At 39.6% G+C, this 13,471-nt stretch overlaps 1 protein-coding gene across 6 annotated transcripts in view; it reads right to left on the reverse strand.

The window, feature by feature from the left end:
- Positions 1 to 13,471, reverse strand: part of ambra1a (autophagy/beclin-1 regulator 1a) — a 125,702-nt gene that overhangs the window by 87,203 nt on the left and 25,028 nt on the right. For all 6 annotated transcript variants that reach the window (XM_051656101.1, XM_051656086.1, XM_051656080.1 and 3 more), the window contains exons 8-11: positions 12,642 to 12,728; positions 5,694 to 5,876; positions 1,545 to 1,619; positions 1,320 to 1,420 (exon numbers count right to left, since the gene is read on the reverse strand). In XM_051656101.1, the coding sequence (XP_051512061.1) occupies positions 1,320 to 1,420; positions 1,545 to 1,619; positions 5,694 to 5,876; positions 12,642 to 12,728 (446 nt within the window). The remainder of the gene's footprint in view (positions 1 to 1,319; positions 1,421 to 1,544; positions 1,620 to 5,693; positions 5,877 to 12,641; positions 12,729 to 13,471) is intronic.

The raw sequence follows: 13,471 nt of genomic DNA on the forward strand, positions 1-13,471 counted from the left end.
AACAAGGTCTGGATATTTACATTCATTCAACCTCTGTCTGGTTCTTCTGCTCTTTTGGAAGTTATTGACTGTTGGTGGAAAAGATGTTCAGTGGCATATCAGATGCAGCTGGCTGAATTGTTTTTTTTTTTTTTTTTTTTAAACCCTGTGTTTGGGGTAGGCACGTGATGGTATTCGGTAATACGGTATATCAGGGTAATTAACATGCAATATTGTTATCATAGGCACTTCAAAATACTGTAAATAATTACAGATAACCTTTAGCCAAATTGTTTAGATTTTTCTGATCGCACAGATGTTTTATTCATCAACGAATCAAGATTCACAACACTCCATGTATGTTGCATAATTTACACATGCGCACTCTGATGTAAACAAAACCAATGTGGACGAGAAGCATGGCTGAAGGAGGAACGCAGCCGACAATTTGTTTGCCTTCTAAATGGTCAGAAGGGGATTGTTGGTCAAAGATGGTTTCCCTTTGTGTAAAACATGTATAACTTTTTTACAACATATTTTATTGCATATTATTATTTGTTGTGTTATTATTTAAATGTTCAATTAGTTTTTTAAATGTTCAGGGTTCTTTTCAAAGTTCTTTGTTATCTGTTACTTTAAAAGGCCAGTTTGGTATTGAAAAAAGTCATTAAACTTGTTATTAAGAGAATAGTTAAAAATAAAAAAATGTAAGTTTATCTTGCAACCCATTTTATTTTAATGCAATTCAATAAAAGCTGTGATAAAAGCTTCAGCAATTGCCATGATGTGAAAATCGGATACCGTCACATGCCTAGTTAAAGGCATACGGGACCAGGAGTATTTTTTATTTTTGAAAAATTTTCCCATACTTTGCTACACTTTTGGGCTCTCTAGAGTCCATCTGAAACGCAAGCTGCATCCCATGTTACGTCCTATTCGATGAATATTCATCACCATAAATGTGTCGACCTTGTCGATATTGTCGACTACTCATTTCAGCCCAAATGCTAAATAAATTATTTTGTGTTAGGCAGAGAAAAGAATCAGAAGTGATTAAAGCAACATGAGTATGAATAGATAATAACAGACTTTTTATTTTTTGTTGAACTATCCCTTTAATGCAGCAAAGTCAAAGCTAATACGTCTGTAGCTTAACAGCTCTGCTGAGAGCCCTCCTAGCCAAAATAGCACAGCGAGTGGGCGAATTAGTGCTCATCATCGACCTGACACAGGACATTACACAAACATTTTTAGGAAGTTTTATACCTGACAAAACCTTCAGCAAATGTATGACCCATCTAATATTAGATAACTTCTGTAGCATTAGAGGGCAAATGTACCTGCGAGGACTCTATTGACGGATGAGTGAGTTGCCAGGCCTGGCTGCCCTCTCTCATGGAAGATTCCAGCATATGGCAAAAACTCAGGCAAGAGGAACCGCCTGAGAGAGAAAAAGTGAAACACTATGAGTGTAAAAGAGACCAGAGAATTCAAGGTTTGAGGATGTATAACACATTAGAATGTATTTCTGTGTTATAAAAAGACTACCAATGTCATCTTCTAACCTGGGGACAAAGCGACCGAGGGAGGGGGCAGACATACGTGCATTACGGGGAGCCCTGTGTCTGCTTCCATTGTCCCTATACACAAACACACACATATGCGGAAGAAAAATCATAGGTCAATACAACTTGCTTAAAATAATTTGTCTGTTGTAATTGTGTAAAGTTGAGTCATAGTGTGAAAATGCTTAAATCTGCCACTTTACAAGTGCAAATGTCTCTCCAATCACTTCTCAGATGAATGAGAACTTTAGTACGCTTAGAAGGTAAGAGTGGGAATGATTGATAAAGAACTAAAAGAAAAGAAGGGGAAATTTATGGTTGATATAAATATTAATATGAAGGCTAATTGAAAGACTGATGGGTTTCATAAGTATTCTGATGAATATGGATCTGTGGTCCCAAGCTGCAGTGTATGCTGAACTCTTCAGCCAGCAGGTGGAATTATTCATCAGCTCAGAGGATGGCATCTAATCCGTGCCAAAAAAAAAGAGCAGGGCAAAGGGGATGCGTGGTTTGGAGTGGAGAAAAAAAGCTGATATTGAACTAGTGGAGGAGTTGGAGAGACGGAAAGAGAATAATTTTTTGGTGTGTTAAAGGTCCCGTCAATGGAAGCTCTAAAACGGGGGTGTCCAAACTACGGCCCACGGGCCATCTGCTGCCTGCCGACTGCTCTGATGTGGCCCACATGAGATTTTTGAAATAGAACGAAATTTGGCCCACTATGGGGAAATTATGAAATGCATATCACATACAGCCACATACTGTTTCAAAACTCCAGATTTCCACGCAAAAAGAATGATGCGTTTGTTATAGGACTGGTATCAGGTTAGATACTTTGCCCGTGTATTTGTTCTCGTTAAAATGTCCCCATTCCACACATTGTACAACTGAGCAGAGCTATCGTTACGCATACCGAGCGGATGCACCGAGTTTATTGAGCATGCACATAGATGCACGAGCCAACCACACTCTCCCAGAATGTCCTCTGTTGCGCTGGGAAGTTCATTTAATTATTGTGAATTGGTTCGTTTTGATGTTCCAACTGAAACAAGAAAAATGATTCACCGGCTTCCCATCGCCACTTGAAAGTGAGGACATAAGAGGTTAAAGCGCTCAATAAACTTGCGCATCTGTGCCTGTGTCGCACATGCGTTTTAACCAAATAATAGGGAGCACAATCACTTTGATCAAATTAAAATTTATTTGTAACACAAGTTACAACAGATCAGAAATTATATTTGGTTTACTAATAAATAAGGAGTGCCCCACTCAAAATTGCTCAGTAGAAGTTCTATATGTGCTTTGAAGTGACAACACAAAATCTAAGGGTAGTGAAAGTAACAGAAGCCCTTACCCAGTATAGTATGATGTATAAAAATGTTATAGGCTTATGACAAAATAAATAAATAAATAAAAATGTAAAGACACATCACTGGTCAATTACAAGTGTTCTTGGTGAGAAAAATATTCTATATTATTGCATAATATCTGGAGTGTTGGTGGTGGTGTAGTGGACTAAAGCACTGAACTGGTAAGCAAAAAGGTTGTTGGTTCAATCCCCAGAGCCACCACAATTGTGTCCTTGAGCAAGGCACTTAACTCCAGGTTGCTCCAGGGGGATTGTCCCTGTAATAAGTGCACTGTAAGTCACTTTGGATAGAAGTGTCTGCCAAATGCATAAATGTAAATATAATATTAAGCATACAATATAAAGATGATGCAATATGGCATAATCTTGTAATATCTTTCCTTTATTTATTTTTTTTATTATTACAGCAATGCCACCTGCAGGGGCAGTACAGTGGCTCAGTGGTTAGCACTGTCATCTCACAGCAAGAAGGTCCCAGGTTCAAGCCCTGGCTCAACTGGGCCTTTCTGTGTGGAGTTTGCATGTTCTCCCTGTGTTTGCACTAGTTTCCAAAAACATGCAGGTTAAGTGAATTGGAGACTCTAAATTGCCCCTTAGGTGAAAGTGAGAGTCACCCAGCCAGGGAGGGAAGGGCATCCAGCATAAAACCTGTGCCAAGTCAAATATGCAGATCACTGATGGTCCACTGTGGCGAACCCTAACGGGAGCAGCCAAAAGAGGAAGACAGCAATGCCACCTGCAAAACCTTTTTTTTCTGCATCTGGCCCCCAATAGAAAGTTCAGACACCGCTGCTCTAAACACAGCCCTGATAACAGACCTCAGCCTGCTTTATAAAACACTTTTTATTTTCATATTTAAAAAGTGTTGGGACTTCATCGAGTCACTTAAATAATATTGTTTAGAGACAATACTCAAAAGGACACTATAACTGAAATATACCCAAATTAATTGGATTTGAATCAAAATCAGAATTGAATCATATCTAATAAATGGTTAAAAAAGCCCCGCTCCTACCGCTTTCTACCAAGCAAAAAGATGAAAGCGAAGAGTCTGCAGATTTTTCCCTTGGACTGGACTGATTATTTTGTTTTTATTTAATAAACTGTTTTATTCCCACTAATTTTGCCATATGAGCAGTTTCACAGCTCAGATAGCCCACTTTTGTTTTTGTTGTGTTGATGAATAAAAGTTATAGCCGGCAACTTTTCATTTTATACATCACACTGTTTTTGTGTTGACGAAGTGGTACTTGAGCCTTCCTGATGATGCTTTGGGGGTACTTGAGGCAAAAAATTTGGGAAACACTGATCTAGCACATGTATCGGAAAACAGATGGAAAACATGTTTGGTGTGAATGGCCCCCTAAATTCAACAAATATTCTATCAGAAAACAGAACAGAGCAGAAGAAAGATTATTTCCGAGGGTATGTTTACACGACAACGATGTACTAAAAACTGAAAAGTTTTTGAAAAGTTTCGCGTACAGACGACAACGTTGTCAAAACAATCCCCGTTCACACGGATCCGCGAAAACAACTAAAAACGCTGTATTATGCATGCCAGGCCAGTAGTTGGCGATGTCACTTTGTAAAGAAACACTACGCACCTGCGCGCATAAGCATTCTTCCACAGAGCGGTGAATACAAACAATGAAGATGGCGATCGCTGGTCGTAGTAGTGATGCAGTAAATCTACACTTTGCTGGAGAAGCGTCAATAAACTCAAAATCTTGAGCAGCACAAACACAGTCCTGTAGTCCGTCACTGTAGTTTTGAAGTACTCGCGCACATGCCTATAGACTGAACTCTCAAGATTATTCAATAAACTCTGCTAATTTTTACTATCTCCTGCCTTCTTCTGTATTCCCCCTGCTGACTCTTGGGCTGGTAGGAGAGTAAGTTAACATAACAAGCTGTTGATGTTGACTGGTTTTGGATATCAGACAGAACTCTGATATTTGGATATCATCTGACGGAGAGAGAGGTCTTGTGTACACTGGATCTAACATGCATTTTCACTACCTCATGTTTTCATATTCTAAGCATATCATTGAATACTGTACATGGCATCACATCTCTGTCTATAAGCTATATACATATGGGTGAATGAATTGCAGGGTAAAGGTTCATCAAATAAAATTAAGTAAATAAATAACATTTAAAATACAAATAAATTTTTCCCATCTGAATCCATACATTAATTTCAAGATTTTCAAATTGCAGGTTCTGCCTAATGTACAATGTTCACACTCCATTATTCATATTGATAATTATACATCTCAAATTGATGCCTATCAATCCATCATTCTTTATATAACACGTAATACACGTGCGCATGACGTCATCGTTTTTAACAAATTCGTGTTTTTGTATGTTTACACAGAGATAGGCCCCAAAATGCCATTGTCGTGTAAACGAACAGCCAAAACGCATAAAAGTTTTCGTTTTTAGTTGAAAAAATTGTCGTGTAAATGGCCCCTGAATCAGACAAAGAGCATTTCAATCAGAGGCCAATACAAAGAAAATGCTCATAAAACACTTAAGTGAAGGCGCTAGGGGGAACTCTGGTTAAATTGCTGGCAAGCTCAATAGCAGCGTGGATGAAAAGCAAAAGTGATAAGATTCTGGCATTCATAGCCTGGCTTGTACGTTTGTTGGGTTGTCTAGCAACAAAACAAGAAAATAAATCCATAAAGATTTTTAGGCATGGATGTGAGCAGAAAAAGATACAGGAACAATCACCTAGCAAAAGCCTTATGTGTCTGTGCTTGTTTACTTACTCGAACTCTTCAAATTCAACGTCGTTGTTCTCTACGTTGGGGGCGGGGCCAAGGGAGAGGTTGTCTGGATTAGAGGAGAAGGGTCGGGGTCTGCTGGGGTGACGGAGAGAGCGCTGCCGAATGCTGTCACGCCGAGACAGATACTGGATCATACGCTGTGCATAATATGCTGCAGGAGACAATCTACACACACACACACACAAAACACAAAACAACACAGGGACAGACAACACTGGTGTTAGATTTGCACTGGATAACATACCAATCAAATCATCCAGCAAACAAACTAAAACACACAACAAGCACAATTTGTTGAAATATCTACATATTTTCATAAAGAAATAAGACAGAGAGAAGAGGTGGGTAAAATTATGAATTAGTGAGAAACCACTTTCTATATACTTAAAGGGATAGTTCACCCAAACTTTTTAATTTTGTCATCATTAACCATCATGGATGACTTTCTTCATTCCATGGAACCCAAAAGGAAATGTCACCATTCACTTTCATTGTATGGAAAAAAGAAGCAATGTAAGTGGATAGTGACTGAGACCCCATTTACACCTGGTATTAAGACACGTCTCCACTCACATATGGTCAGGTGAGACACATTGCTGTTTACACCTGGTCAGTTACATGCATCTCCTGTGATCACTTGTGTTTGGATTTCAAGGGGAGGTTCTTCGACTTCATGATGACCTAAATCAATCGCTATGTCACTGTGTTGCTGCATGATAATAAACTGAGAAAAAGCCAGAAAAGACAAGGAACGTGTGAACAAAACAGGCGCACTGTTTCTCCCAGATGCAGTTGAAATTTAACCTTAGCACAACATTTAGAGCAAAATTATTTATTGTTTTAGTAGAGTGCCTGTGTTAGTTAAGCTTCATATGTGTGTAACATCTCATCTTTGTCTCTGTATTTTGATATCAGACACACAGAAGCAGATCCGTGAAGTTCTCGAGGTTTTGTATGTCAAATATCGTGATCAGATGTTTGTTTTTTTCTTTTTAAAGCAGCACATAGAGTGACAAGAAAAAGTATGTGAACCATATGAAATGAAATTAATTACATGAAATTAATTACCTGCATTTATGTGTAAATTTGTCTTAAAATCTAGTTTGACCTCCATCTAAGTTACAATAATGAACAAACACAATCTGTTTTAACTAATAACACACAAATTATTGTATTGTTCTTGTACATATTGAATACATAATTCAAACATTCAGTTTAGGTTGTAAAAATATGTGAACCCCAAGGATAATGACATCAACAAAAGCAAATTAGAGTCAGAAGTTGGCAAACCTGGCATCCAATTAATGAAACGAGATTGGAGGTGTGTGTTAGAGCTACTTTGACTTATAAAAAGCACTCACACATTTTGAGTTTGCTTTTCACAAGAAGCATCTGCTGACGTTGACCATGCCTCACAAAAAAGAGATCTCAGAATTGATCAAGAAATGTTGCTTTGCATAAAGCTGGAAAAGGTTAAAAAGTTATCTCAAAGAGATTAGATATTCATCTGTCCACAGTTAGACAAATTGTCTATAAATGGAGATGATTTAGTACTGTGGCTACTCTCCCTAGAAGTGTCCGTCCAGTCAAGATGACTCAAAGGGCACATCGCAGAATGCTCAATGAGGTAAAAAAAACAAACCCTAGAGTGACAGCTAAAGACATGAAGGAATCATTGGAACTGGTTAGCATCTGTTTTCATTAGTCTACATCATCCTAACAGTGAATTACGGTGGAGGGAGCATCATGATTTGGGGCTGCTTTGCTGCTTTGGGGACTGGACCACTTGCCATCATCACAGGAAAAATAAATTCCCAAGTTTATCAAGATATCCTACAGGATAATGTCAGAATGGCTGTGTGCCAACTGAAGCTCAGTAGAAGTTGAGGTTATTGCTGCCAAAGGAGGAACAACCAGTGTGGCAGCAGGGGCGTGGTCAAGTGCCCGTCCGGAGAGAGAGAAAGCGGTAAGGGCGCTTATACCTGAGCTAAATTATGCCTAACACCTGTTTCTAATTCCAGTGAGCATGGGGAGAGCGGCATAAAAGCAGCCACACAACCAGCAGAGAGGAGAGAGCCTGGGTCCAGAAAGTTATTGTTGTGAAGCTGGAGAGATTATTGTAAAACTAAGAATTTATTATTGTGAAGCTGAAGAGATTAGTGTGTGAAGCTGAGAGCGCTGAAGTGTGGTCATTAAAATCCTTACCTGCGAGTGGAGCAACCTGCCTCCCGTGTCCTCCTTATCGACCGCTTTCACAACCAGTTATTAAATCCAAGGGTTCACTTACTTTTTCACAGCAATGAGAATGTTTAAAGGGATGTGTTTAATATAGACATGAAAGATTATAATTGTTTGTGTGTTGTTAGCTTAAGTACAATGTGTCTGTCTATACTTGTGACTATGGTGAAGATGAGATCAAATTTTATGACCAATTAATGCAGAAAAGGGTTCACATATTTTCTTGCCACTGAAACTGGCAAAGTGTAAACTCTTGTTTTAGCGCAGTGGTTGATTGACAGATGAGGGGTGGCACTTCACTGCTGTCCAGGGTGCATTCAGGACATATTAGCGTTTACACCTCAAATGCGATGTGGTCACATGCATTTTTGACCACCTCCTTGGTTTTTATGATCTGATCACAAAACGTTTTGAACCCAGTTTACACCTGTATTTAACGCTGACCACTTGTGATCAGACCACCCGAAAAGCATCTTAATACTAGGTGTAAACGGGGTCTCAGACTAATCTTCTTTTGTGTTCCACGAAAGACAGAAAGTCATGCAGGTCTGAAGCATCATGAAGTTCAGTAAATGATGACAGAATTGTAATTTTTAGGTATACTATCCCTTTAATGTTGAAACAAGATCATGAGCTTTGTCAATAAAATCTCCATTTATTATCATTATATTGAGCTGCAGAAATATTAGTTAGCTTTTGGGTAGAAAGGATGGCTGAATGAAAGCCTTAAAAATGAAATCTCCTGTGCAGTTAAGACAGGAAGACCATCTGCAGTGTCTTTCTGACTTGGACCAGTTAAGCAAGGGAGTCTGCCACCAGCTAACAACAGATGAACTGTAATAATAAGACAAGCAGAGCTAAAATCCAAATATACCCCCGAGTAAGACAACAGTGACTGGATACACAATCTCCCCAGTCACAAAGAGAATTACTGTGTTTATTAAGCAAACAAACTCCTAAATAATATATCTCTTTCTCACACACATTTGCAGGAACAGAGACTTGGCAGAACTTTTTAGAGCTCCTACAGGATCTGTGAAACAGCTGAAAACAGCGGCAGTCTGTCTCAAAGACCCTAAATACACAAACACACACAGGAGGACCTGTTTACTCATGCCTACAGCATCAGAATACTGTTTATCAGCATGTGTTTGAGGATATGTTTTTACATTTAGTCTTAGAGGTAGAAAAACACAGAGAGAAAGAGAGAGATCCATGAAAAATCAGTATGAAATAGCTGCAATTACTCCCAGGTCTGAATGTGTTGGAGTCCTTCTATCATCAGGTACATTCTGCTTTAGAGGAAAGGAGTCTGATCTGGTAATTCACAGGTTGGGGGTCTATGTCAGCCTGTGTGATTGCATTTACCTGCCAGTTGGGAGTCCGTGCAAACAATCTGTCTTGATCCCGTAACACAGCTGATTCCCCAGAGCTCAACAGTGACACACTAGCCATGAACTCACTTTATTATGAGTCTCGCTCACAAAGTTAGAAGATGCTGACAGACTGTGTGTGTATGTGTGTTCTAATTAAGGGGACACTGGGGTGCAGGCAGGTCTGAAATGTCACACTGCTGTCCGGTAGCATTACAAATGTACTTCCTCATTACCCAGAGCTCGGGGAGGTACGGTGACGCCAGGCGAAAGGCAGGCGTGTGAGAGACAGCTCTGCGCACTTTGCGAATTTTTTAAATTATTTTCATGATATAATCCGGTGAAATTCGATACACCCAGTTACACATTTACTGTTTGAGGTAAACATGGCAAAGAAGTCAAAATCCTCAGGCTCTGGAGACATTAAAAGACACTTACGGGTTCAAGATGAAAGCCCAGACAGGCCTGTGGACCGAGGACTCGATTTGGATGGGGCGGCGGGAGAAGGAATCCAGCGTCAGCTGTCCAACATGTCGGTGATGTTGACGAAGGTACTTGCGGACTTGGAGGATCTCGATGTAATATGTCGATCGATTACGGCGATGGAAAATAAATTCTCTGTGCTAGTCACAAGAGTGACAGATGTTGAAAAAACGAATCGATTATTTGGAGTCATCAGAGAGGGAATTAACCGCTAATCCACCCGCCACCAAAGTTGATTTGGAACGTGTTCTTGAAAAGCTTGAAGATCTTGAGAATAGAAGCCGCAGGAATAACATTCGAATTGTTGGAATTCCTGAGCATGAGGAGGGCAGAGATATGGTGAAATTCCTAGACGAGCTTTTCCCGAGTCTGCTCGACATAACAGGCCGCAAGCTGGAAATCGAGCAAGTTCACAGAGTCCCAGCTCACAGATCTGCTGAGGGAGGAAGGCCCCGATCGATTCTGGCCAAATTTTTTAGATCATCCAATAAAGATCTTGTGTTGCGCCAGGCGAGGAGCAAAGCAAATATTGAAAATTACAATATTTCCTTGTTCCCGGACTTTGCGAACTCAACAAGAGAGAAACGCGATTGGTTTAAGGAATGCAAGAAACTCTTACATCAGCGGAAGATCACTTTTGCTTTGATGTTTCCGGCCAGACTGAGAATAAACACCAAGGACAGCAGCAAAGTATTTACATGTCCCAATCAGGCAATGTCTTTTATAGAAACAATGGGTGAGTAAACCATTGGGTGTTTTTCTTGTGAGTGGATTGACTCATTGTACATACTCTGACTTTCGGAGGAAGCTGGGCACCATTTTTGTTTCCTTTTGCGTTGGATCCGCCGAGCGGCTGGAGTTTGTTTTGTTTTGTGGATTAACACTTTTCCTTAAAGAAACTTTTGCATTGACGAAAGATCATTTTTACAATGAAGTTTCCAGCCAGATTGAGAATAGACACAACGGATGACCGCAAAATATCTACTTGCCCACACAAAGGATGTCTTTTATAAAGTTGCCGGACTGTGTAAATCATGGGATATACTTTCATGCGGCCTCCGAGTGAATTGACTCTTGACCATCCGAGGAACCGTGATGCGTGTTTCGTTTCCTTTTGTGCTGGTTCCGCCTAGCGGTTGGAGCTTGTTTTGTTAAATAACAACATTACTTCGGGACAGTTATGGATGAATCTGTCAGTTCCTTGTGCTTATGCCTCCTGTTGGCTGGAGTATGATTTGTGGAGTATTTTCGTGGGACATTGGAATGTTTATGTCATCTGCTGCACTCATCAGCTGGCTCACTGAAGATTCGTTTGTCTGACCGAGGAAACTGAACGGCTTTATATCGGCTGGAATTTGTTTTGTGAAGGAACACACCTTTGAGACAGTTCTGTGAATGAGTCTACACGTTCTTTGTGTTTATTCTGCCTACTGGCTGGGGTTTGTTTTACAAAATATTTGATGTTATGTAATTTTGCCTTACAAATTTGTGAGGCAAAATTGAGCAATCCGATGGCAAAGTTGTCGCGGGGGCTCTCGTAGGCGTACATGGACTCTTTGAGTTTAAAGGGACTGACGCCGGTTTGCACTTTCGCGCGCAGGGTTAATGCGCACGTTTTTCTGTTTGTTTTGTTAGGGGGGAAGTTTGGGGTTTTATTGTTGCATTGATGTTGAAATGTGGTCTTCATAATTTTGTTTTTGGCACACAATTTAATTTTTCTATTATATCAAAATGTCAAATGTTAATATGAGTGGATTGTCTCTCTCCACGTGGAATGTGAATGGGTTGGGCACCCCATAAAAAGAAGTAAGGTTATTTCTTTTCTTAAACGTACGAAATATGATATAGTGTTTCTACAAGAAACGCATCTTTCCCCGCAGGATGCTGAAAAATTTGGGAAGATATGGGGTGGACATGTTTTCTTTAGTGTTGGCTCAAGTAAGAGCAAGGGAGTCATTATATTGGTAAATAAACATCTACAGTTCAAATGTCTCAAACAGTTTAATGATAAATTAGGAAGGGTCATTATTGTTTTAGCAGAAATTCAGGGCCAAAGTCTGATTTTGGCTAATATTTACACACCTAACGCTGATGATCAGGGCTTTTTTATAGATCTTGAAGGGATGTTGCAAGTCGCTGGCACCCCTCATGATATAATTTTGGGAGGAGACTTTAATCTTTTGATGGACTCAGTCCTTGATCATAGTGTTGCAAAAGTATGTAAACCCCCTAGAGCAACACTGACGCTTCACAGGATGTGTAAAAATCTTGGTCTTACAGATATTTGGAGACTTTTGAACTCATCTGGTAGAGACTATAATTTTTTTTCATCAGTCCATAAGATTTATTCTACAATAGATTTTTTTTTATATATATCCAAATCCCTCATTTCATCTGTTGTTGATTGCTCAATTGGAAACATCTTAGTCTCAGATCACGCCCTGGTGAGTTTAGAGGTGTTGCCACATATAGAGAAAAAGAAATCATATAGTTGGCACCTTAATGTGTCCCTTTTGCAAAATCCTGATTTCCAACAAATGTTAAAGACTGAAATCAGTGTTTATATGGAGACCAACTGGTGGGGTGGTTATTGTTCGGGAGGAAGGGTTGTAAATAATATAATGAAATATTCTGTTATTTTTATATTATATATATATATATATATATTATATGGAATCAATAAAAACTTTTAATAACTATTACCCAGAGCTCACCAGCTGCAAGAAACAGCATGATCACAGAATGCAGTGATGCATCACACACTTACCAGCCCATCATACACAAACAAACACGATGTCAAGCCAAACGACACTTATTAAAGACAGGGATGAATCACCTGGCAGGGTCAGGATAGATGGGATGGTCCCGTGATCCAGAGATGTCATATCGGGAAAGAGACATCAGGGACGACTCCAGAAGCCTCCTACAAAAATAGACAGGACAGAAATAAATTTTTGGCACTCATACTGTATGTACATGTATATATACTCACTTTGTGAATTGGCCATCACACAAATGGAAGGATCATATTCACAAAGGAAACAATTTTTGTCACTCTGTAACTATAGTAACACTCCCCACCAACCTCCATTGCAATCATTAAAAATCTCATTAATCTGTGCGAGGGCATTAGTATGCTCATTACCGACTGCTATGCAAAGGCTAAATGAATATAATGCGCAAGTAATGATTTGCCATTTGCCAGGCTTGGCTAGGAATCAGTTAATAACCCGTTAAATTGGGGCATTTGTTAAGTTCGTGTTTGTACTACACTTGATACAACAGAGAGTTTGCTGAAGGCCATTAAGGCAGGAGACATAGTCCGGAGGACAAAAACATGCTGCTTTGGACCGGCAGGGTACAATGTGAGATGGACAGACCTGTAGTGAAAAGGGCATTTTTATTCAGCACAACTCAGTGTGATGTTTATGTATGTGCATGTTTGTGGTGTGGGTGTGCTCAGCCCTTCATTAGAAAACCATCTTCTGCCCTTTGACTCACAGTAAAATGCAGAACGTATCGATTCTCACTCAAATTCTGATGCTTTTTCAAGCAGTTTGGTTTGTTTGCTCCCATTGACTCTTAAAGTTCAAGATCTGCATTTTAAAAGAGATGAAGCAAACATGGCTCTTTAAAGCTGTATTATTCTGTATTAATTGTACCATA

The sequence above is a fragment of the Myxocyprinus asiaticus genome, chromosome 2 (genome assembly GCF_019703515.2).
Source record: "Myxocyprinus asiaticus isolate MX2 ecotype Aquarium Trade chromosome 2, UBuf_Myxa_2, whole genome shotgun sequence".
In the NCBI taxonomy this organism is placed as follows: Eukaryota; Metazoa; Chordata; class Actinopteri; order Cypriniformes; family Catostomidae; genus Myxocyprinus; species Myxocyprinus asiaticus.